Source organism: Lactuca virosa, chromosome 5, assembly GCF_052849685.1.
Source record: "Lactuca virosa cultivar CGN04683 chromosome 5, Lactuca_virosa_CGN04683_v6, whole genome shotgun sequence".
Classification (NCBI taxonomy): domain Eukaryota; kingdom Viridiplantae; phylum Streptophyta; class Magnoliopsida; order Asterales; family Asteraceae; genus Lactuca; species Lactuca virosa.
The window spans coordinates 404,331,977-404,358,355 of NC_136430.1; the positions used below are offsets into that span (position 1 = coordinate 404,331,977).

Genomic DNA, 26,379 nt, shown 5'->3' on the forward strand with positions numbered 1-26,379 from the left:
TGTCACACGTCATAAGTTGATTATATTTTCACAAGAGGCTAGTGATTATGGCTTAACTCCATTTAACTTATATAATTCTTGGTTAGTTATGGAAGAATTCGGAAATATGGTCAAGCAATTATGGTCCACGGGTGAGACAGAGGACAATGGAAATAAATTTATTGTTTTAAAAAACAAGATGAAGGCTTTTAAAAAAACATATATGTGAACAGTCCTTAAAAATGTTGCATGAAAAAGTTGGTAAGAAAAGGAGTTATTGAAACTTCTCAGTGAGTCAGAAGAATTGATTGATGAAGGTAGTGCTTCAACTAATCTTATAAGAGAACGAAGAAGAACTGTTAAGTGAAATCCGAAGGGTTGAAAAAATTGATATATGCGACTCGATTCAAAAGGCGAAAATAAAATGGGGTTGCAATTCTTCCTTTATAACATTAAACCCAATGGTTTCTAGTCCAATGGTAGTGTCTTATTCTCGTCCTATTAATTTAATCGGCACTCCATAGCCACCGTAAGCTATAGGCCATTGTCTGGGCCTCCCCTCAGCTAGGGCCCAAAAATTGTGATATAAGACTATAAGTTATAGTGGATTAGGCCCATTTTATCTATTTATAATTTACTATCGCTGGTTTTGATGAGGTCAGCTAAGGCCCAAAAACATATAAGGAATACGAATCGGCTTCTCAAAATAAATAATCTTAAAAAATAAAATTAAAAATAAATATGTGTGCTTAATTTGTTAATTTCTCTAAATGTTAGGATAATTGGTATTATTTTCCATAATAACTTGAAAAAATTAGACAGGAATCCCTAACGCAACGCGGCTTTTTGAAAAGTGCAACTGCAGTCGATGCCGTCGATGCCGTTTTTCCTATAAAGCAGCCCTCCATTAACGCCGAAACGCATAAGCACCACCAAAGCAAAGCAAACGCACATTTGCATAAAGCAGAAATATGTCTTCTCCATCATCATCGTCAACAATGGAGTCGCTCATCCTTCAACTGCACGAGATATCCGCCGTGAAATTTGGAAACTTCAAGTTGAAATCCGGCATCTTTTCACCCATATACATCGATCTCCGCCTCATCGTCTCATACCCTAAACTCCTTCGCCTCATTTCCGAAACCATTATCTCCACCCTCCCTGCTTCCGCCGCCTACGACGTCATCTGCGGCGTCCCTTATACCGCCCTCCCCATTGCCACCGTCATATCCACTTCTTCCGATGTCCCAATGCTCATGCGCCGCAAAGAAATCAAGGATTACGGTACTTCAAAAGTCATCGAGGGCGCTTTCCAACCCAATCAGATTTGTTTAGTTGTTGAAGACTTAGTCACAAGTGGAACTTCAGTTCTCGAGACGGCGGCGCCATTGCGTGCCGCCGGGCTTAAGGTTAATGACGCTGTGGTTCTGATTGACAGGGAGCAGGGTGGGAGAGAAAACCTTGCGGCTAATGGGATTACGCTTCACTCAATGGTGAAGCTTACAGACATGGTTAGGGTTTTGAAGGAGAAAGGTAGGGTTTCCGAGGAGACGGAGGCTATGGTGCTTAAGTTTTTAGAAGAGAACAAGAAGGTTGCTCCGGTGGTTGCTAAGGATACTTCCGTTAAGGCCCGGATCCCGTATGACGATCGAGCTAAGTTGGCTAAGAATCCAACTGGGAAGAGACTGTTTGAAATCATGGTGAAGAAAGAAAGCAATTTGTGTTTATCTGCTGATGTATCAACTGCTTCTGAGTTGTTGGCCATTGCTGATAAGGTCAGAAATCATCCCAATTACTTCATGTCAACATGAGATTGCAAGTACATAAATTAGTTATAATGTTGATTTTTTTGGCTAAAATGATCTATTTTCAGATTTTATTTTATAGATTTGTGACATTGAACTCTGACTACACTACTTTTTACACCAAAAAGTATTATAGCTTTTTTCTAACTTATTTTGATTTTCAAATATACCTGCACTGTTTTATGAAATTGTCTTGCATGTTTTTGTTAGGATAACTTTTGGAAGTTATATTATTAAACAAGTTATCTGTATATAATTTATTTTCAATTTATTGTTAAAACAATCGTTTTATTAAATTAAAATATTACATTTACATTTTATAACACAATTAAATATTTTATGTAATACTTATTACTTTAAAATATAACTGTATAAGTAAATTAACCCAAAATATACAAACTAAAATTAACTAGATATGTATAATCTTGAATGTGAAAGACCACAAATGACACATGAAAACAGTTTTGTACTTGTGTTGTTGATTTTGTGGGTTAAGTTGTTTGTTTATTGATTTATGCAGATTGGACCCGAGATCTGTATGTTAAAAGCCCATGTGGACATTCTTCCTGATTTCACCCCAGATTTTGGATCAAAGCTTCGTTCAGTATGATCTCTAAACCCTAAAAAGCTTTTGAGCTTTAAATTTTGCAAGAATGCTAACTTTTGGTTTTCAAATTGATTAATTGTCTGTAATATAGAAAAAAAAACAATTTAATAGAGAATGATACTGACCTTCCTTGTATCTTGTGAAGATTGCAGACAAACACAATTTTCTCATTTTTGAAGATCGAAAATTTGCTGACATTGGCAACACTGTAACAATGCAATATGAAGGGTAAGTTAGTCACATCCTCTAGAAATCAAAACCACAGTGTTTGTATTTTGGGCTAAATGCTAGAAATAGCAACATACTTTTATCTCTTATCTGTGCAAAAGACGTGAATGCCCTTGTTATTTTATTTTGTTGATTATATTGCAGGGGTATTTTTCGTATATTGGAATGGGCAGATATCGTGAATTGTCACATTATATCAGGTCCTGGAATTGTTGACGGCTTGAAATTAAAGGTTTGCATCTTACATTAAAATGGCAACAAACTATTCCATTTGTCCCATCCAGGTCCCTGAACTTTCTAATCGTACGTCTTAGGTCCTTCAACTATCTTTGCATTTAATTTATTACAACGGGTCCCACAGGGTTTGGCTCGTGGAAGGGGGTTACTGCTTCTTGCAGAAATGAGCTCTGCTGGAAACTTTGCCACTGGTGATTACACAGCTGCAGCAGTGAAAATAGCGGAACAACATTCCGATTTTGTAATTGGTTTTATCTCGGTCAACCCGGCATCATGGTCAGCCTGCCCGTCTAATCCATCCTTCATTCACGCAACCCCCGGAGTTCAGTTGGTTAAAGGCGGCGATGCTTTAGGCCAACAATACAACACTCCAAACTCTGTAACTCTTCTTCAAACAAACTAATTTTAAATTCTTACACGTTGTAGTAATATCAATCTATTTACATATATATCTTTTTTGTAGGTAATTTGTGAAAGAGGTAGTGATATTATAATTGTGGGGCGTGGAATCATAAAAGCTGCTAATCCTGTTGATGCGGCCCGGGAATACCGAGTTCAAGGTTGGGAGGCGTATTCCAAGAGCAAGTCTGTATGAAAATTGAAACCAACGTCTTGTTTTTAATCATGTGTTTGTTTTGTGGTGTGTATTATCACATAGACAAAGGGACTTTGTTATTAAATGTTCAATGGAGTCTATTATCCTTTGGGATCTAGATCTTGGTTCTTATCTTTGAAGAATTTGAATTTAAACACATATGAATGTAAAGATGAAACTTTGAGATCCTGGTTCTTCCTCCTCTAGATTCTTATCGTTGAGGAATCAATTGGTGTGGAAGCGAAAAAAAAAACATTTTTGAAACTTGATTTGGTAGGCACATCGTGGTTCTTATCTTTTGATTTATGTGATCTGAATTTTTAACTTACATTGGTGGACAAGATTTTGGATGGTGGTGAGGGATAGTTTGCAGCATTGAAGAAGATGGTGTTTGGTGGTTGTGGTAGACCATCAACAATTGTGACTTTATAGAAAGCATGAACTAGTTAGGGTTCACGAGACTTTTGAGTTAATGAAAGAGATAAAAGGGTTTCTTGGGTTTTGTTTACTATCATTAAGGGGTAAGTACTAAGTAATGCAAACATATGCCCTAGTTTAGGTGTAATGACATCAACATAAACCATAAAAAGTGAGAAACAAGGCTGGACCAAAATATCTTCATGTGAAAATAAATGTCCTTGTGACAACCGTCAAATTCAAGTCAAAGTCAAAGTCAACAAGTCAAACCGGTCAAACTTAACTAGTACTTGTATGTTAAAAGTTATTCTATAAAAATGTGCATTCGTATGTCAAGAATTCAAGTGTCTCGGGAATTTTATGTGTTTAACGATTTAAAAACCCTAAGAAGGGAGTTAAACGCATCAAAACACGACTATGGACCATTTTGGGGACTTAAAACAATCATAAACGAAGCATAACGGGGTTCACGAACCTTGCATTACGAGTTTATACAATAATAATGGCTAAAATTAAATCTCTCCCAAATCTCTCTCAAAATCTCTCTCAACTTTTTATAGTCATCCGGGTCATCCCGGCCCTTAACTTGGCCAAAAACCGCTTGAAACGGGAAGTTTACTTGAAAAACAGCTAAATAGGGCCGAAACCTCTAGGAACCGAACCCATAGGGACCGAACTGCTTAAGGACCGAAAGTCCCTTTGAGAACCGAACTTAGCCTCTCAGGATCGAACCCTCCCAGTCTCGGACCGAACCTCAAGAACACCCGAAATGAACCGAGCCCTCGGTCCATTTCGCTTCCCTATCACCTTCGGGCCCGAGCCTCCCCTTCGGTTCCTTCTCCCCACTTTCGGTCCTCAACACCAAAGAACCGAACCCCTCGCAGGTTCGCTCCTATTGTCCGGTTTTCGACTACTTTCGCCTGTTAAGCCCGTTTTTGACGTGGATTTTTCACCAAATTCATATTTTTATCATTTTAAACTCCCTAAACTCATATTTTATTCATATCTCAAGGATTTATTAATTATAAATCATTATTTTACAATAAAGAAAATAGCCTAGAATATCAAGTGGGTCAAGTGTGCCCACTTGCCTTCCATGTGTCACCTCCTCATTAGCCAACCTTATCCATATCACACAAACCAAGGCAAACATCCTATCAATCTTGCAAGTTGCTCCAGCAACCTCCTATATAAAGAAATCCCTGGAGGATTTCTTGGTTTGCCTTGATCATTTCCTTCACCATCAAACGCTTACACTTCTCTTACCCCTCAAGAAAGCTTCTTTTCCTCTCTACTTCCAGCCACTTTTTGAAGGAGTTCTTGAGCTATTACTTCACTTTTTGGTAAGTATTTCATCTAAACTCAAGTGTTATTCCATGTTTTCTTAACATCCTTGAATCATCTACACACATTTTAACACCGAAAATCGTTCTTAGGATCATCCAACGATTCACGTGTTCATCAAGTGTTCTTGACTTGATACTCCTCGTCTTCAACCTTCCACTCTTCAAGAAATCACTCAAGGTGAGTTCATACCCCTACATTTTCCAGCTTTCTTTATTTTTCAGGGGGGGGGGGGGGAATACAAGTTAAAACACCAAAACATATTTAAAACTTAACTTGACAGCTTACAACATAAAAGTTGTGACCTGTTCACGAACTGTTTTACCCAACTTAAACTTAATATTTTTCAAAACTGTTTAACATGCAAATAGTTCAGGTTTATAACTTTAAAATGGCTATTTGCACATCTCCATACGATTTTTATACAATTTATGGTGATTTTTACAAAACTGCCTATCACTGCAGTAACAAAATCGGACCAAGCTGTGAAGATGAACATTTTCACACTGGTTTGAGACCACCAAAAATTATAGGAAAATTTATGAATATAGTAGACTCTTTTTCCAAACTCTCCGAGTTTACGGATTCAGTTTCGACTTACGATGATTTTTCTATAAATATTCTAAAACAGGGACAGTTAAGGGTAAAACTGTCAAAAACATGTTTAAGAGTAATTCACACATTGTAACATGCTGAGCAAGGTGTGTACGATTTACACTTAGTATTTTCATTGTCATTTTATTGAAATACAAAGTCATGCATAACAAGGTTTCATTACACGTAAAACACACTTGATAAACTATAATAGGTATAGTTTGAACACTTCGTTTAACAAAGAGACAGCAACACAATCGATTTACAAAACGGGTATTTCATTACAAACTACATGAACTTGTTAAAGAATAAATTTGTGAGTCATTCACCTTCAGGGTACTTTTTAGTACAACCGAAAAGTCCTGTAGTTATAACTAGAATCTCTTGTAGGGAGAGCGTGATAGTTGTGTATAGATCTATATTGGGCCTGACAAACCCGCACCTAAGCTGCTTGCAACAGCTAGATCGGCAGGTCTGGGGTGACAAATGTCATAACATTCCGACGCCTGAAGAACGTCGAGTACGAGGCCTTCGAGTTTTAGCATGGTTATAACAACTCACATGGGGAATTAACAAAACACACCGTTCACGGGGATTTACGAATTTTACAAAAAGGAGTTTTATTTAAATATAAAACCACACATAAGTATGACGATTTACTTACATACACTAAGTCTTGGTTCAGTTAAGACTACAATAAACCTTTTAGAAAATATAGGATTTTCTGGAAACAAACTTGCAACAAACTTTAAGGAACAACATCCATTTTTCATTCATAAATTGCTTATGAACTCACCAGCTTTAATGCCGATACTCTTTCAAAAACAACTTGTATTCTCAGATTTTCAGTAATACAGGTAACCACAAGAATTTGAAGGCAAGACGCCAAGGCGCATATTTTTGAACTATTTTGACATCATATGTAATTTATTTGGAAACATGTATTTTTGCAACGATGTAACCTTTTAAATTATATTTATGATGATTGTGTTTACTTTCTTCACTATGGTTATGATACTGAGCATGACGTCCTCCGCCCCCGAACGTTTCCGCCGTTCCGGTTTGGGGGTGTGACAGATTGGTATCAGAGCTTTGTTTATAGTGAACTAAGTATATCGAACCACGTAAGATATACAAACTATAAATATAACGGGACAAAAATTCTCTGACGTAGCTTTTCAAAAGTACTTTAAAAATAAAAATTTGTATTTTTATAAAAGTACACGTACTATCGCACTCATTAAATTCAATATCATATTGGCAATAACATAAAAGTATTGAGACAAGTTGGACACCATGATCCAGCTTCGGGATATGTAGTCAGATGTTGGATGGATATAGCCTGATCAACTATATTTAGCCAAGGTATGACCAACGTATGCGGAAGAAGAATCATGATGAGCAACAAGTCTACAACTTACCAAAAACTTCGAGAATTAAACATAAAAATACTGTAGGAGTATTTTAACACAAAAACCGTAATAATCACATTATAAATTGCGATAACTAACTTCTAACTCCCAAAATTTCTCGCGATATCCTTCTTATCCCTATTCTCGTACAGGCGCAATGGCAGGATTTCACTTACCGGATGACCCTTACTTCCCCAACCAAGGGAATGCCGGTTGGATTGTGGAAGACCCAATGGAAGATTCCGAAGAGGAACCCATGGAAGAAGAAGAACCCATGGAGGATGAAGAACCCATGGAAGAGGAAGAAGACTCAGATGGAACCGACTCAGAACCCGAAGTTTACAATCCACACCCTGCCCCTATCCCTCCGTAACACTTCCAGGGCCCGACGCCCCAATGGGCCGAAACTATACATAGATGGAGCCGAGAGCAAGGTCAACGTCCTCCTTATGGCATGCAACGAGGTTTTTACGACCTCAGTAGAGGAGGATTAGCCGACAGAGCCCTTCCTATCATAGTTCACCGTGTCGCACGCCACGAGGAGCAAACAAGGGTGAACCTCCACCACCTCATGGAAATTGGTGCCACCAGCCAAGTCAACTCCGTTCGCCTTCGCCGGTTGGATGATGACCACTATCGGACTCGAGACCGCACCGAGGTTCTTCGACGGGAAATGGCCGCGACCCAAGCCGAAGTACGAGAGATCCGGGAACACCGAGCCACTTTAGAAGGACGTCTGGCAGAAGCAGAACGCCAAGCGGCAGAATCCAGAGCTGAAATGAGGGAAACGAGGAACTTCGTGTCTTCACTTCGTGACCCTCAGAGCTTCAACTGCCGCAAGTAGTGTTTGCATTGCTCACTTCTGTTTAATCTAGTTTTGCGGATAAATATTACGATTATTTTTCTATTATTGTATGTCCGATCTTGCGATTTAAGTGTTTACACTTCCGGGATCTGTTAGGCGGTCAAAATTTTTCCATACATTGATGTAGCATAGACCCCTGTAGGGTCAAAATTTCCCAAATATTGTATACCAAGTTATATCAATGAAATTGGCACGCTATTTGTTTTATTGGGAACATTACATAAGGTTCATGACATGGATTATTTTCAGATTAAATTTACTGGTGGTCAATCTATGATTGCTTGATGTATAAATCAAAGTTATATATAATTAAGACCGGGTCGACCTAGAAATGATGGTTCCGCCTTGGATCCTGTTCCTTGTTTGGTTGTGGATCCAGGGCAGACCCATTAGATTCGGAAGTTTATTAAATCTTAAATTTATATAAATATTATACATCAAACGATTGTTGGATGAGCCCGGTATGGATTCTATCACAGACATTGCATGTGAATCAAAACTATCAACATTCATAAAGTCTATATTTCATTATCTATAGACCTCTAGTATGAATGGATTCCTATTATATCTTTACAAGTCGAAATCATGATGCATATAAAGAACTAATAATGATTAGTTTTAACTCTCGACTTGTGAGTGTCATCAAAGACTTATCGTCTTTTCATTCTTGATATGGCAGAAAATGCCACCTCGTAGAAATCCTAGACGCGCCAGCGCCGCAGGAACTACAGCGCCGCCACCACCACCACCCCCTCAGTTCGACCCAGTAATGTTCCAGGCTGCCGTGACTGCCGCAGTAGCAGCCGCAATGTCCCAAATCAGCACTAATAATGCGGGTGGTGCGAGTAATGGTGCCACAAATTCTAATGAAGGGGACAGCCAGGGACGCTCGAGAGAGTGTACCTACAAAGACTTTACAAATGCCAAACCCAAAACCTTCAATGGAAGCGGAGGTGTCATAGCATTGCTGCAATGGTTCGAGAAAACTGAATCCATCTTCGAAATATGCGCATGCCCTGAAGCAAGCAAGGTCAAATTTGCAGCATGCACATTCTCTGATAGGGCCCTCACCTGGTGGAATGGCCACGTCAAGGCATTGACACTTCCTGTGGCTAATTCGATAACATGGGAAGACCTGAAAACCATGTTAATAAAGGAGTATTGCCCAAGGGGCGAGATACAGAAGTTGGAAGGAGAACTTTGGAGTCTCAAAATGACAGGCTCTGACATCCTGTCTTATACCTTAAGGTTTAGCGATCTAGCCATGCTGTGTCCCGGGATGGTTCTTTCGGAAAGCAAAAAGGTGGAAAGATACATATGGGGACTATCTCCCCAAGTTCAAGGAAACATATTGGCCTCAAAACCAACTACCTTTGACAGTGCCAAACATCTGGCACAACAACTCATCGACCATGAAGCTAGCCATGGCACTGTGACAACCACCCCCGAGCAAGCGAAAGGGGGAAGCAACAAAAGGAAGTTCTGGAACAAGAAGAAGGGTCAACCTACTCAAGACCCTGCCAAAAAGCAACAAGTGGTTGCTGTGCACGCTGCCACAGCCATTGCCACCCCAACTCCGATAAGGCAATACGCCGGGAACCTACCCAAGTGCAACAAGTGCAACTTTCATCACAACGGCGCATGCCGTGAAATGCAGTGCACCAACTACAACAAAAAGGGGCACACCGCCCGATTTTGTAAAGCTCCAGTCCAACAAAACGCACAAGCTGCCAACACCGGAGCAAGTCGAACCTGCTATGGTTGTGGAGAAGCAGGACACTTCAAGCGGAACTGCCCGAAGGCAAGAAACCCCAACTCTGGTGAAGTGGGCAGAGTCCCGGCGATAGGTCATGAGGAAGCGGTTGCAGATCCAACTGTGGTCACCGGTACATTTCTCCTCAACAATACATACACATGCATTCTTTTCGGTAGTGGCGCGGAGAAAAGCTTCGTGAGTCATCAATTTAAACGCTTGCTTAAACAAAAACCACAAACACTAAAAGACACATTCACCGTAGAAATGGCTAACGGAAAAACAAAGAACACTAACGACATTTACACCGGGTGTACCCTCACCTTAAAGAATCACTCTTTCCAAATCGACCTTATGCCGGTCACCATAAAAAGTTTTGATGGTATCATTGGCATGGATTGGTTATGCCCTCACCATGCCGGAATTCTATGTCACGAAAAGGCCATTTGCCTTAATCTGCTAAATGGCGAAACCCTCGTCGTCTATGACGACAAGCCTAGCTCGAACTTTCAGATCATCTCTTGTGTCAAGGCTCAAAAGTATCTCTGCAAGGAGTATCACGCCTTCTTAGCCCACGTCGTGGACAAGAAACAAGAAGTGAAAAACATCAAAGACATTCAGGAGGTCTGTAATTTCCCCGACATATTCCCGGAAGACCTTCCAGGAGTGCCCCCTGCTCGACAAGTCGAATTCCGAATTGATCTAATTCCTGGGGCTACCCCTGTAGCCAAATCACCATATCGTCCAGCCCCAGCCGAAATGCAGGAATTGTCCAGTCAATTGAATGAACTGCTAAGCAAGGGTTTCTGATGCAGCTAGGCCCCGTCAAGACCTGGGCCCGTCCAGTTAGGATCCGATTGAAAGGGAATCACGTGGGAAATCAACAAGTATTTTATCTTATCTTAGTTTAAAATTAGTTAGTTGTTATCAGTTTAGCTCTTAATAATCGTGAAGGGTAGTTCCCTTTTTCACGGGTAGTTTAGCCTATTAATTGTTTGGTTTTCTATGTTAAGTGGAAGTTTTTTGGTGATGAATTAAAAGTGATTCCTTTTCCCTGAATCTTGTGCCTCGTGAATTATTCCAATTACAGGGGTAATCGCATTAGTTGGTATCAGAGCGCCACCAAGATTCAATCATGGGAGATCGAGGCAATCGTGGCAGTCGAGGGCAAGGGCATCTCTATAGAAACGCCGACCGAGGCAATGAAGAACCCCCTGGAACCCACGAGACGTTGAGGAGATTGCAAGACTGCAGCAATTGGTCCGAGACCTTGAAGCGCAGCAGGAGCGGCGATCCGACGAGGAAACAGAAACAGACGTAGATGTTTGGGAGGAACGACAAAACCCGTTTGCACGAGAGTTTCGGCTGCAACCCGAGCGGCAACCCCGTGACCTAAGGGAGTAGCGATCAGATCCGCTCCGGAATCTCGGAATCAAGATTGAAGTGCCTGAGTTTGACGGAAGGAATGACCCGGATGTTTTTCTTGATTGGCTCCAAACAATGGAGCGTGTTTTTGAATTACGAGACGTACCTGAGGATGTGAAGGTAAAACTAGTAGCCCTTAAATTGCGTAAATATGCTTCATTATGATGGGAAAACATGAAAAAGAAAAGAGCACGTGAAAGAAAACCTCGAGTGACCACGTAGGAGAAGATGAGAAAGCTCTTACGGGAGAGGTTTCTTCCCCCAACATTCCGCCAAGATGCTTTCTTGGATTACAATAATGTTTCTCAGAAATCTACTACAGTGGAGGAAGTGATTTCTGAATTTGACAGGTTACGAATCAGATGTGGGATAGAGGAGGAAGAAGAACAGTTAGTCGCCAGGTTTTTGGGGGTTTTAAGGCCTGAAATTGCTGATGTAATCCAGTTACAACAATATTGGTCTTTCAATGATGTGTGCCAGTTAGCCCTCAAGGTTGAAAAACAGAAGAACATGACCAAAACTGTGACTCGACCCGCTACAGGTGGACCATCCAGTAATCGTTTCCATTCGTCCAGAACTGAAGGATCGAGTAGTTCCACCACCACCACACCCGCGACGACAACGCGTGGGCCACCCCGATGTTTCAAGTGTGGGGGTCTTGGTCACTTCGCGAGGGACTGTCCCAATACCCAACTTATCACCCTCACCCAAGACACAACGCCCATGTATGACACTGAAAACGAAAAGGAAACTCAAGAACTGGAGGATATTGATTTAGAGATCATGTACCCAGACAAAGGGGAAGCCCTCATTGTCCAGAGGGTCCTCAGCACTAACTCGTGTCACAACCCGGATGATAATCGATGGCTTCAAAACAACATTTTCCGGACCCGTTGCACAGTCAAAGGGAAAGTGTGCACCATTATCATTGATGGGGGTAGCTGTGAGAACATGGTGGCATAATCAATGGTCGACAAACTGGGGTTGAAAAGAGAAGACCATCCCGAACCCTACCAGCTCACGTGGTTAAAAAAGGGGAACGTGGTTAAGGTGCGACACATGTGCTCATCCAATTCAGCATTGGCACTCGATACTCGGATGAGGTGTGGTGTGAGGTCATCCCCATGGATGCTTGTCACATCCTCCTAGGGCGACCTTGGCAGTTCGATCGGCGCGCAAAGCATGACGGATACTTGAATACCTACACATTCAAGAAAGAAGGTGTGAATGTTCAGCTAGTACCCCTTGACGCGCGTGCTATGGGAACAAAAGCCCTGGTTCTTACCAAGTCAGCTTTCTTGGATTTCACAAGAAACACAAAGCCACCCTTCGTGTTCGCGATGGTCATAACAGAAGTCAACAACAACACAACCACCGAACCGCCACCTGAAGTACGACCCCTCCTTAGTGAATTTGCAGATGTGTTGTCAGAAGAAATACCCGCAGGCCTTCCACTAGTTTGCGAGATCCAACATTGTATTGACTTCATCCCCGGAGCAGTCATCCCGAATAAACCAGCCTACCGGATGAACCCAACCGAGTACGGGGAGCTACAACGCCAAGTTACCGAGCTTCTAGACAAGGGGCTGATTCGTGAGAGCATGAGCCCGTGCGCCGTCCCCGCTCTCCTTGTTCCAAAAGCTAACGGGACGTATCGAATGTGCATTGACAGCCGCGCGGTCAACAAAATCACAATTAAGTACCGTTTTCCCATACCCCGTTTGGACGATTTGCTGGACCAGCTATACGGTTCCTCCGTTTTCTCGAAAATTGATCTACGAAGCGGGTACCACCAGATCAGAATGAGACCAGGAGATGAATGGAAAACCGCCTTTAAAACGAGAGATGGATTATACGAATGGATGGTAATGCCGTTTGGGCTCTCAAATGCGCCTAGTACATTCATGCGGTTGATGAATCACATATTCAAGCCCCTTATTGGTCAGTGTGTCGTCGTGTACTTCGATGATATTCTTGTTTTTAGTCACACGGTTCATCAGCACCTTGAGCATCTTCGTTCAGTTTTCATGATATTACGAGACCAGAAACTTTACGTAAACGGTACCAAGTGTTGTTTCTTGTCTTTTGAGGTATTGTTTTTGGGTTATCTAATATCGGGTAACGGGATCCGCATGGACGAATCGAAAGTTGATGCCATCACCTCATGGCCTGTACCATCCACGATTCACGAGGTGCGTAGTTTCATGGGCTTGGCATCGTTTTACCGCAGGTTTATCCGTAACTTTAGCGTCGTGGCATCCCCTATTTCCGACTGCTTGAAAGGGAAAGTCTTCTACTGGTCACCGGCAACAACAGTCGCATTTGAGGAATTAAAACACTGCCTCACCAGCGCCCCAGTTTTGGCGCTACCAAACTTCAAAGACACGTTCCAAGTTGAGTGTGATGCGTCGGGTTTTGGTATTGGTGGTGTGCTTAGTCAAGGGGGTCGCCCTATTGCCTTCTTTAGCGAAAAACTAAATGAAGCTAAACAAAAGTATAGTACTTACGACAAAGAATTCTATGCTATTGTCCGAAGTTTGGAGTTCTGGAGACATTATCTTTTGCATACCGAATTTATTTTGTTTTCGGATCACCAGGCATTGCGTTTTATTCAGGGCCAACATAAGCTAAACCCTCGACATGCTAAATGGGTTGAGTTCTTACAAGAGTTTTCATTTGTCATTCGTCATAAGTCTGGGGAAACAAACACAGCGGCTGATGCTCTTAGCTGCCGTCGCGGATTACTTACGTCACTCCAAGTTCGTGTGGATGCGTTTGAACAATTTGCAACGCTATATTCGGACGGTCCGGATTTCTCAGCTATTTGGACCACCTGTCGGGCTGGACCGTCTCAGGGGTATTCGCTACATGACGGGTTTCTTTTTAAAGGTATTCGGTTGTGTGTGCCCCAGTGTTCGTTGCGGGATGCGATTGTGTTGGAGGGACACCAAGGGGCGTTGGCGGGGCATTTTGGGCGAGATAAAACGTTAAAACTAGTAAAAGAACGTTTTTTTTGGCCAAAGATGAGTGTTGCTGTCACGCGGATTGTTGATCGCTGTCGAACATGTCATGTTGCCAAAACACATCGATCAAATGCGGGTCTCTACATGCCGTTACCAGTTCCAGAGGGCCCATGGGAAGATGTTAGTCTCGATTTCGTGGTAGGACTTCCTCGCACGCAACGGCAGAAAGACTCCGTCATGGTGGTGGTGGATAGGTTCTCTAAAATGAGTCATTTTGTTCCATGCGCCAAGACCTATGATGCTAGTCAGGTGGCTCGTTTGTACTTTACGGAGATTGTGAGGTTGCATGGTGTGCCTAAGTCGTTGACTTCTGATCGGGATGTGAAATTTGTGAGTCACTTTTGGCGTACGTTGTGGAAGCGGTTGGGGTCCCGACTTCACTTTAGTAGCGCGCACCACCCGCAAAGTGATGGTTAGACAGAGGTTACGAATCGAAGCCTTGGAAATTTGCTGCGGAGTCTTGTGGGGTCGAATCCAAAGCAATGGGACTTAGTACTTCCTCAAGCCGAGTTCGCCTATAACAGGTCCACGCATCAGTCAACAGGGATGAGTCCTTTTCTTATTGTGTATGGTCGAAATCCTTTCACGCCTTTGGACTTGGCCCCCTTACCTGCTGCTGAGTACTTTAGTGCTGAAGGGGAAGAGAGGGCAGATCAGATTAAGAATATCCACAAACAGGTACGCGAGCAAATCACCAATAACAATATTGTGTATCAAAGGAGGGCCAATTTGCGACGTAAGAAGGTGGTGTTTGAGGAGGGTGATCTCGTGTGGATCCATCTTAGCAAGGATAGGTTTCTTGGGGGTCGAGCGAGTAAGTTACAGCCCCGTGCAGATGGACCATTCAAGGTATTGAAACCGATTAATGATAACGCGTACAAGATAGATCTACCTGGGCACTATAATGTGTCGGCCACATTCAATGTTGCAGATCTATCTCCGTTCCTCCCTGAGCTGGACGACCCATTTGACTCGAGGACGAGTCCTTTCGAAGTGGGGGAGGATGATGCAGCTAGGCCCCGTCAAGACCCGGGCCCGTCCAGTTAGGATCCGATTGAAAGGGAATCACGTGGGAAATCAACAAGTATTTTATCTTATCTTAGTTTAAAATTAGTTAGTTGTTATCAGTTTAGCTCTTAATAATCGTGAAGGGTAGTTCCCTTTTTCACGGGTAGTTTAGCCTATTAATTGTTTGGTTTTCTATGTTAAGTGGAAGTTTTTTGGTGATGAAATAAAAGTGATTCCTTTTCCCTGAATCTTGTGCCTCGTGAATTATTCCAATTACAGGGGTAATCACATTAGTTTCATTAGGCCAAGCTTCTCACCTTGGGGAGCACCGGTCTTGTTCGTCAAGAAAAAGGACGGATCGTTCCCTATGTGCATTGACTACCGTGAATTAAACAAACTCACCATTAAAAACCGATACCCTTTGCCTCGAATCGATGACCTCTTCGACCAGCTACAAGGACCAAGTTTCTTCTCGAAGATTGACCTTAGATCAGGGTACCATCAACTACGAGTTCAAGAGGAGGATATTCCCAAGACAGCCTTCAGAACGTGCTATGGTCACTACGAGTTTGTAGTGATGCCTTTCGGCTTAAAAAATGCACCCGCGACGTTTATGGACCTGATGAATCGGGTGTGTCGACCTTACTTAGACAAGTTCGTGATTGTTTTCATCGATGATATACTAGTCTACTCCCGAAGTAAGGAAGAACACAACCAACATTTACGTCAAGTCCTGGAGACACTGAGGGCGGAGAAATTGTACGCAAAATTCTCAAAGTGCGAGTTCTGGATTCGAGAAGTGAATTTCCTTGGACATGTAGTCAGCAAGGAAGGAATACATGTGGACCCTTCAAAGATCAAGGAAATCGAAAGCTGGGCAGCACCGCGAACACCCACAGAAATCCGACAATTTTTAGGACTCACCGGTTACTATCGAAGATTCATTCAAAACTTCTCCAAAATCGCGAAGCCCCTCACCACCTTGACCCAAAAAGGAGTGACTTTCGTCTGGGGGGATAAGCAAGAGGCTGCGTTCTAAACACTGAAACGAACCCTGTGCAGTGCTCCGATCTTTTCCCTACCGGATGGAACAGAGGACTTTGTGGTTTATTGCGATGCCTCAAACCAAGGTCTAGGGTGTGTGCTAATGCAACGAGGAAAAGTCATTGCCTACGCCTCAAGACAGCTGAAGACGCACGAGGTAAACTACACGACGCACGATCTTGAACTGGGAGCAGTAGTTTTCGCCCTAAAAATCTGGAGACATTACCTCTACGACACCAAGTGCACCATCTTCACCGATCACAAAAGCCTTCAGCATATCCTCAATCAAAAAGAACTCAACATGAGGCAAAGACGATGGGTGGAATTACTAAACGATTACGAATGTGAGATTCGTTATCACCCCAGAAAAGCCAACGTGGTTGCAGACGCTTTGAGCAGAAAGGAATACTCGGGCCGCCGAGTAAAGGCGTTAACCATGACCATCCATTTACACCTGTCCGCACAAATCAAAGAGGCACAGGAAGAAGCCTTAAAACCAGAGAACGTGGCAGGTGAAGCGTTGAGAGGAATGGAAAAAAATCTTGAAGTCAGGGATGACGGGGTTCGTTGTCTCATGAACCGGATCTGGACACCAAAATTTGGTGGATTCAGGGACGTTGTCATGAACAAAGCTCATAAAACTCGTTACTCAGTGCATCCCGGCTCAGACAAGATGTATTTAGATCTCAAGAAGTTGTATTGGTGGCCGAACATGAAAGCCGAAATAACTACCTTTGTGGGCAAGTGTCTGACTTGCGCCAAGGTTAAGGTGGAGTATCAAAAGCCCTCGGGACTACTTCAACAGCCAGAGATACCCGAGTGAAAGTGGGAGCGGATTACGATGGATTTCATTATCAAGTTACCCAAGACAGCGGGTGGACTTGACACCATTTGGGTAATCATCGACAAATTAACCAAATCCGCGTACTTCCTACCAATAAAAGAAACAGACAAAATGGAGAAACTGACAAGGATCTACATTAAAGAAGTTGTGCGACTTTACGGAGTACCGATATCCATTATCTCCGATAGAGATAGTCGGTTCACGTCACGGTTCTGGCAGTCACTGCAGAAATCTATGGGATCTAGACTGGACATGAGTACAACCTACCACCCACAAACCGACGGGCAGAGTGAAAGAACCATTCAAAGGTTAGAGGACATGCTAAGAGCTTGTGTGATAGACTTTGGTAAAGCTTAGGATGCTTATTTACCCCTTATCGAATTCTCATACAATAATAGTTATCACACTAGCATCAAAGTTGCTCCGTTCGAAGCCCTCTATGGCCGTAAGTGCATATCACCCCTGTGCTGGGTTGAGGTGGGCAATACACAACTAGCAAGAGGGCAAGTTCCTAACAGCGCACTCACTGGCCCAGAGATCATAAGGGAAACAAAAGAAAAGATCGTCCAAATTCGAGAACGAATGAAGGCTTCGCAAGACCGACAAAAGAGCTACGCGGATAAGAGACAGAAGCCTTTGGAGTTCCAAGTTGGAGATCGAGTACTACTGAAAGTATCACCTTGGAAGGGATTAATATTTTTTGGAAAAGATGGGAAATTAAATCCAAGGTATATCAGACCATTCGAAATCCTCGCCAGGATTGGCCCGGTGGCATACAAGCTACGATTACCGCAGGAACTCAACCACGTTCATCCTACCTTTCATGTGTCAAACTTAAAGAAATGTTTGTTTGATGAGATCCTTGTCATTCCTTTGGAAGAAATTGAGATCAATGAGAACCTCCACTTCATAGAGGAACCTGTTGAAATCATAGATCTAGAGGTCAAATCGACGAAATAAAGCCGCATTCCCATTGTAAAGGTCCGATGGAACGCCAAGCGAGGACCCGAATTTACTTGGGAACGTGAGGACCAAATGAAGCAAAAATATCCACATTTATTCCCCAACACTTGAAGTCCCACTCAAAATGCAAATTTCGGGACGAAATTCGTTCTAGTGGGGGGATAATGTGACAACCGTCAAATTCAAGTCAAAGTCAAAGTCAACAAGTCAAACCGGTCAAACTTAACTAGTACTTGTATGTTAAAAGTTATTCTATAAAAATGTGCATTCGTATGTCAAGAATTCAAGTGTCTCGGGAATTTTATGTGTTTAACGATTTAAAAACCCTAAGAAGGGAGTTAAACGCATCAAAACACGACTATGGACCCTTTTGGGGACTTAAAACAATCATAAACGAAGCATAACGGGGTTCACGAACCTTGCATTACGAGTTTATACAATAATAATGGCTAAAATTAAATCTCTCCCAAATCTCTCTCAAAATCTCTCTCAACTTTTTATAGTCATCCGGGTCATCCCGGCCCTTAACTTGGCCAAAAACCGCTTGAAACGGGAAGTTTACTTGAAAAACAGCTAAATAGGGCCGAAACCTCTAGGAACCGAACCCATAGGGACCGAACTGCTTAAGGACCGAAAGTCCCTTTGAGAACCGAACTTAGCCTCTCAGGATCGAACCCTCCCAGTCTCGGACCGAACCTCAAGAACACCCGAAATGAACCGAGCCCTCGGTCCATTTCGCTTCCCTATCACCTTCGGGCCCGAGCCTCCCCTTCGGTTCCTTCTCCCCACTTTCGGTCCTCAACACCAAAGAACCGAACCCCTCGCAGGTTCGCTCCTATTGTCCGGTTTTCGACTACTTTCGCCTGTTAAGCCCGTTTTTGACGTGGATTTTTCACCAAATTCATATTTTTATCATTTTAAACTCCCTAAACTCATATTTTATTCATATCTCAAGGATTTATTAATTATAAATCATTATTTTACAATAAAGAAAATAGCCTAGAATATCAAGTGGGTCAAGTGTGCCCACTTGCCTTCCATGTGTCACCTCCTCATTAGCCAACCTTATCCATATCACACAAACCAAGGCAAACATCCTATCAATCTTGCAAGTTGCTCCAGCAACCTCCTATATAAAGAAATCCCTGGAGGATTTCTTGGTTTGCCTTGATCATTTCCTTCACCATCAAACGCTTACACTTCTCTTACCCCTCAAGAAAGCTTCTTTTCCTCTCTACTTCCAGCCACTTTTTGAAGGAGTTCTTGAGCTATTACTTCACTTTTTGGTAAGTATTTCATCTAAACTCAAGTGTTATTCCATGTTTTCTTAACATCCTTGAATCATCTACACACATTTTAACACCGAAAATCGTTCTTAGGATCATCCAACGATTCACGTGTTCATCAAGTGTTCTTGACTTGATACTCCTCGTCTTCAACCTTCCACTCTTCAAGAAATCACTCAAGGTGAGTTCATACCCCTACATTTTCCAGCTTTCTTTATTTTTCAGGGGGGGGGGGGGGGAATACAAGTTAAAACACCAAAACATATTTAAAACTTAACTTGACAGCTTACAACATAAAAGTTGTGACCTGTTCACGAACTGTTTTACCCAACTTAAACTTAATATTTTTCAAAACTGTTTAACATGCAAATAGTTCAGGTTTATACCTTTAAAATGGCTATTTGCACATCTCCATACGATTTTTATACAATTTATGGTGATTTTTACAAAACTGCCTATCACTGCAGTAACAAAATCGGACCAAGCTGTGAAGATGAACATTTTCACACTGGTTTGAGACCACCAAAAATTATAGGAAAATTTATGAATATAGTAGACTCTTTTTCCAAACTCTCAGAGTTTACGGATTCAGTTTCGACTTACGATGATTTTTCTATAAATATTCTAAAACAGGGACAGTTAAGGGTAAAACTGTCAAAAACATGTTTAAGAGTTATTCACACATTGTAACATGCTGAGCAAGGTGTGTACGATTTACACTTAGTATTTTCAATGTCATTTTATTGAAATACAAAGTCATGCATAACAAGGATTCATTACACGTAAAACACACTTGATAAACTATAATAGGTATAGTTTGAACACTTCGTTTAACAAAGAGATAGCAACACAATCGATTTACAAAACGGGTATTTCATTACAAACTACATGAACTTGTTAAAGAATAAATTTGTGAGTCATTCACCTTCAGGGTACTCTTAAGTACAACCGAAAAGTCCTGTAGTTATAACCAGAATCTCTTGTAGGGAGAGCGTGATAGTTGTGTATAGATCTATATTGGGTCTGACAAACCCGCACCTAAGCTGCTTGCAACAGCTAGACCGGCAGGTCTGGGGTGACAAATGTCATAACATTCCGACGCCCGAAGAACGTCGAGTACGAGGCCTTCGAGTTTTAGCATGGTTATAACAACTCACATGGGGAATTAACAAAACACACCGTTCACGGAGATTTACGAATTTTACAAAAAGAAGTTTTATTTAAATATAAAACCACACATAAGTATGACGATTTACTTACATACACTAAGTCTTGGTTCAGTTAAGACTACAATAAACCTTTTAGAAAATATTGGATTTTCTGGAAACAAACTTGCAACAAACTTTAAGGAACAACATCCATTTTTCATTCATAAATTGCTTATGAACTCACCAGCTTTAATGCTGATACTCTTTCAAAAACAACTTGTATTCTCAGGTATTCAGTAATACAGGTAACCACAAGAATTTGAAGGCAAGACGCTAAGACGCATATTTTTGAGCTATTTTGACATCATATGTAATTTATTTGGAAACATGTATATTTGCAACGATGTAACCTTTTAAATTATATTTATGATGGTTGTGTTTACTTTCTTCACTATGGTTATGATACTGAGCATGACGTCCTCCGCCCCCGAACGTTTATTTTACATTTTCCATAATTAAAAAAAAACAAAAAAGAAAATATAAACCTAATTTAATACCCCCACCCCATAGACATACTTCAATCTCTCTCTCTCTCTCTCTCTCTCTCTCTCTCTCTCTCCCTCTCTCTCTCTCTCTCACACACACATTGGAAATCAGCGATGCCATCTCCAGAAACTACCGCCGGAGAATCAAAATGCCACCACCACCACAACCTGGAAAATGAGTTTAGAGAGGCGGCATCGTCTATTTCCTTCTCCTGCGAGCCTCTTGTGTTTGTAGAAGACGAAGGGGTGGTGAGGTTAAGACGAAGGACAGTGTAGAAACCCTTCGTCGGAGTTCACCCACATCTTCCTCAGCAAACCCTAGCTCGCCACCGACTTCGTTTCTCTCCTTCTTCGTCAATTTTAAACGCCAACACGCCACCACCAACACCATCTTCACGTCACCTTACCAGGATAACAGATCTAAACTGAGAATGACAATGAACAGAGAACTTGGAGCTATAGTTTGCAAACCCAAAATCGGTGAAGGTGAGAGCGAGACAGTGACGAAAGTTTAGGGTTTTTGACGGATCTTAACGGTGGTAACGAAGTGGTTCAGATCTACGTCTCCGGAGGTGGTTTGGATGGTCTGGCAAAAAAACGTCTCTGGTAACTAGGGTGGGTCGGCAAGCAGCATAGTCCGGTAGACGACGGTGGTCGGGCAAGCAATGTGATCCGACAAACGACACTGGTCTGACAAGTGGTGGTGGTCCGATAGAAGGTGGTGATCTGTGAGAGAGAGAGAGAGAGAGAGAGAGAGAGAGAGAGAGAGAGAGAGAGAGAGAGAGAGAGAGAGAGAGAGAGAGAGAGATGAGGTTGTTTAATTTTAAATAAAAAAAAATAATAAAATTTTAAAATAAATAGAAAAAGAAATTAATAAAGGAAAACCAGTGATTCGAAAAAAATTCAAAACAAATTAGATCAAACTCTTAAAAAAATCAAAGTTTTGGACCGTTGGTGCTAGTTCAAAACTTTTTGGACAAAAATGACAATTTTTAACATACCACAAGGACAATTTTAGCAATTTTGTCTAAAATATTCTATAATAAATTTTTAGGGATAACTACCAAAATAACAAATATTCTTAATTACATATAACAATTCAACATGTTTTTAATAAAATGTCAAAATGAGCACAAGGCACAGAACTTGGCGAGTTCCTTAATAAATTACGCCATAAGGTATTCAATTCTGATATAACAAAAAAACCATAAAGAAATGAAAATAGATTTTAATTAACAAACCGTCCTTATTATTTTGTGCTTTACGCTATATTCTAAGAATTTGTTAATACTAGATGCAAATGATACATCTATACGTTAATGATGAGTTTCATGATAAACAAAGCATTTAAAACATTAAGAAAAGATAGACCAAAGGAAAATAAGCACATAAAACCCCACACTTATTTTACTATATTAATAGAAAAAGGAAATGCATCAATTTTCCCACTTCGTCCAACAATACTGAGTTGAAGTTACCCGCGCTACAACATTATTAATAGGCTGTAACTATTTTGTTTCATGCAAAATGGTTGCAACCTCTATCTTTATTTTCATTTCACTATTTAAACTTCACATTTTCTAAAGGTAAGTAACGCGGCAGCGATAAATATCATTTTATCTCGAAAGGGATAATTATTTGTTCAGGAGCCCAACATAATTATTTTTCAACAGCAACATGAGAGAACTCTAGGTTGGTTGAAGGCTGAGTGATGAAATTCTTTGAGACTGTTTGGCAATTATTGCAGCAGTGGAGGGGTTTTGGTTCAAGACAACTTGGTACCCGTCACCCCAGTTATCCATTCCTTCTGCCATGACTTGCCAAAAAGTTGTACCTGAACACGAACCCCGGTTTCTTGCACTTTCATAGGCCGTGTTGAATATCCCACCAAAGTACTCATCCCTTGCTTCTACGGTGTAACCTGAAGACCAAGAGGACTTGCCAAATTCTGCAATCAGTAAAGGTTTTCTCAAGATGGAATCACAATCCTCAATATGTGCATTAATCCATTTTTCAACAAATTTAGCTCGAGCTTCATCGCTAGCTCCCGGAACCCTAAGTCAAATATCGAAATATCCACATATGTTATTCAATAAAATTAAATAACATAAAAGATTGTTTTAGTTATAAATAAGAAACATGCATTTCATGAAACATTTTTAGGATGCTAACTACGTTCGGGTGTTGGCTAGCGTGACATGCAAAGTATATATACGAACAAAAGCATTGTGATGGAGTTTATATGTCGGTATAGACTCGATCATACCATTGGTCGGGATACAGATGGATTGTAGCAAAATCCACATTGTTGACGCCGTTGTTTGTAATGAAGTCGGTCCCTACTTCATAGCCCGGATTGGTTTGCTTCTTTTCAGGCATTGATTCCCCATAAAACCCTTCAAGTCCGATTTCGAGAAGATGGTTCTTATCAATGGACTTTATTTCGGCTGCCATTTCTACTATCCATTCCTGCACAAAGAAGAGATACCGATGGTTATAGGTTATGCACCATATAGTTTCATAAAAAACCAGTTTCCTCTATGTACTCCTATCATTTGAAAGTAAAAGATTTCCTTCTTTCTGGATAATTGATTCGGGCATTTTCTCATATGAACAACTTAACCGTGAGAAAACAGAGAAAACAAGAACCTGTAGAAATTTCCCTGATAGATCAGACTGGCAGCGGGGTTCGTTCATTAGCTCCCATGCAAAGATGGTGGAATCATCCTTGTAGTCAACCCCGGTGATTGAGTTGCGTCTCGTAAGAATGGTCTGTAGCAAAACAGTATTTGCAACATGTTCAAATTTTCTAACAAAATGCAAATACAGCTGTTGTAGAAAATTTTTGTGATATAATGGAAACATTGTTTCCCAAACATATATATACCTTCAAATGATTCTTATAATATCCTTTAACTACAACGTTGGTAAAGAACTCATCATCACTATTCAAGTATTGTCCTCCATGATCCCTTGCCCACTGAACATATTGTTTTTTACCTCCAAAATCATCCCAGTTATTAACCAAGCTGAGAATCAAGTGAATCCCATACTTTTTCGCTTCTGATATCACAAAATCCAATCCCTGGAATGAAAAGGTGTAGATGGTTATCACAAGTAACATAAAACAGAGGTGTTAAGTGTTTGTGATCTTGATTATTACTAACTTTTATTTCAATATGTCCGTGTCGATTTGTCGTATGGTTGATAAGAAATTACCTTTTAATGTTTACAGATCATGTTGAATAAAAAATAGAGACTAAAATAATAGATAAAGTTACCTTAAACATGTCCTCATTGTAAAAACCGGGAGAGGTTTGCAGGGGTTTGTTGCCACCATCACTAAAAGCCCAAGTCCTAACCAGGTTCATTCCTATCTTGGAAGATTCTTGAAATGCATCTGTGACCTTCACCCTTGTAGATGGATCAGAAGCCATACACATTAACCAGTAGGCGTTAAAGCCATTAAAATACAACGGCTTTCCATTAACCATGAAATGATGTGTCCTTGTCTCCACAAAACTATCGTTAATGGTTGACGGGTGGCATTTACCCTTGCAGTCTCCTTTTAGAACTGCATTTCCTTTTCCTGGCATGGTTAAAAAATCGCTAATCTTTAATAGTGGATATATGAAATAGGAAAGTTAGTAACCAATGTTTAGAGTAATGGATGGAAAGTAGTGTGTTTTCTCTTGTCCACTTAGCTCGTCGAGTATTTATATCGCATGTCTTGTTAAGAATCTAGTTGGAAGTGGGGACCTCATCATATTTATTATGTAACTTAACGATACATATGCATCATCATTCATAAGGAATGACAAGCGACTTTGCGATGCCCATGCACGGTGCCATACTTTTGGTTGTAAGACACACAAACATTTGTTACTCCAAATGGAAAAGCAAAAGAAAAAAATGATACTGCACTATTGTAGGTATGTTATGTTTGGATACTAGATCCTTGTGCATAATCTACCATTAAAAGATTAGCTTTTAGTCGAGTTCCAAACATAAAAAATATGTTGACCAAACGAATTGTATTTAGAGATTCGAAGATGGTACTAGATTCTTTTGAAATACTATAATATTTTGTTACTCCGAGACCACATGTGCTTGAAAAATAAATATATAAAAATAAAAAACAAAAAGCCCAAAATAAACGCACAAGTCATTGCTTGTGCATGAAAAACTAGGTACAATTTGATTTATTTATCTATTTATTTCCCCACTCCTCCAAACCATTTTGTTGTTTTTTCGGGTTCCTTTTTTCATACGTTGAAATCTAGCATGTGACTTTCTTACGTTTACACATCACCATTCATGGGACATTTTGTTTCTTTATTTGACTTCTTTCAACGTCATATAGCAAATATATATTAAATTTTATGTTCCATTTTCCTGTTGATTGTTTTTATCACGTGTGTTCTCCAAATGGAATTTGTATCAAAGTAGATGTTATGTATGTTGCACACATCACTTTTGCATTTGAATTTATATCGATGATATCATGTTTTGTTTTTATGTAGTTAATGTAATAACAAGTGGTTGAGTAGCATGGCATGTAGCAAGTGGATGTATTGTAATCTAAACATAACTCGCTTTGCTTGTGTACGAGGTGTTCCCTATGATAATAAAACAACGGATGTTTGGGGTTCCAAAACCTATCATAATAGGCAATGTAACTGCTTAGAAGGAAATTCGATAGATCTTAAACCAATACTTTTAGAAGACTAGTGAGGAAACACTCCCTTATCATTTTTTATGTGTTCGTGCATCGATACTAAGTAGTGTATGATTACTCATTAATTAAAGTTTATTCAGACTACACTTGTACACATTATCTATATTATAAATCTTTGGTGATAAATGCTAGATGTTTATAAAAATGACCCTCACCTTATATTTATTAATTTAATTGATATTAATCTTATTTATAAAGAAAATTATGAAAATTATAAATATAAAAATAAACATACAATTGTTAGGTTTAAGACTGCATGCCTAAGATAAACATTGCACCAAAATGTCTACCCAATATTGATAAAGTATATTTCAATGGTATGACTAAAACATAAGTTTACAGTCGTTTGCGGGCCTAAGGTTAACAATGCACCAAAATTTATTCACAATATTGATAAAGGATATTTCAAAGGTACGACTAAACCTTAAGTTTATAGTTGCTGATATAACTTTGTGACTGAAAATAAAGTATGAATTTTTGAACTCCAATTAATTTGAGTTCCCTGTTATATAACATTGT

General features: G+C 40.5%; 2 protein-coding genes across 2 annotated transcripts; one reads left to right on the top strand and one right to left on the bottom strand.

Annotated features, from left to right (window-relative positions):
* The first annotated feature begins 800 nt into the window (after positions 1 to 800).
* On the top strand, positions 801 to 3,657 carry LOC145111363 (uridine 5'-monophosphate synthase / UMP synthase (PYRE-F) (UMPS)). The gene is made up of 6 exons (XM_079047648.1): positions 801 to 1,754; positions 2,305 to 2,388; positions 2,537 to 2,619; positions 2,764 to 2,851; positions 2,981 to 3,235; positions 3,320 to 3,657. The coding sequence occupies exons 1-6, from the start codon at positions 951 to 953 to the stop codon at positions 3,449 to 3,451; spliced, it is 1,446 nt and encodes a 481-aa protein (XP_078903774.1). The 5' UTR covers positions 801 to 950; the 3' UTR covers positions 3,452 to 3,657.
* Positions 3,658 to 22,810: 19,153 nt separating this feature from the next.
* Positions 22,811 to 24,718, bottom strand: LOC145113913 (mannan endo-1,4-beta-mannosidase 4-like). The gene is made up of 5 exons (XM_079049954.1): positions 24,404 to 24,718; positions 24,010 to 24,207; positions 23,772 to 23,894; positions 23,389 to 23,591; positions 22,811 to 23,177 (listed from the first exon to the last, which is right to left on the bottom strand). Exons 1-5 carry the CDS (start codon positions 24,716 to 24,718, stop codon positions 22,811 to 22,813), a joined length of 1,206 nt encoding a protein of 401 aa, XP_078906080.1.
* Between the last annotated feature and the right edge of the window lie 1,661 nt (positions 24,719 to 26,379).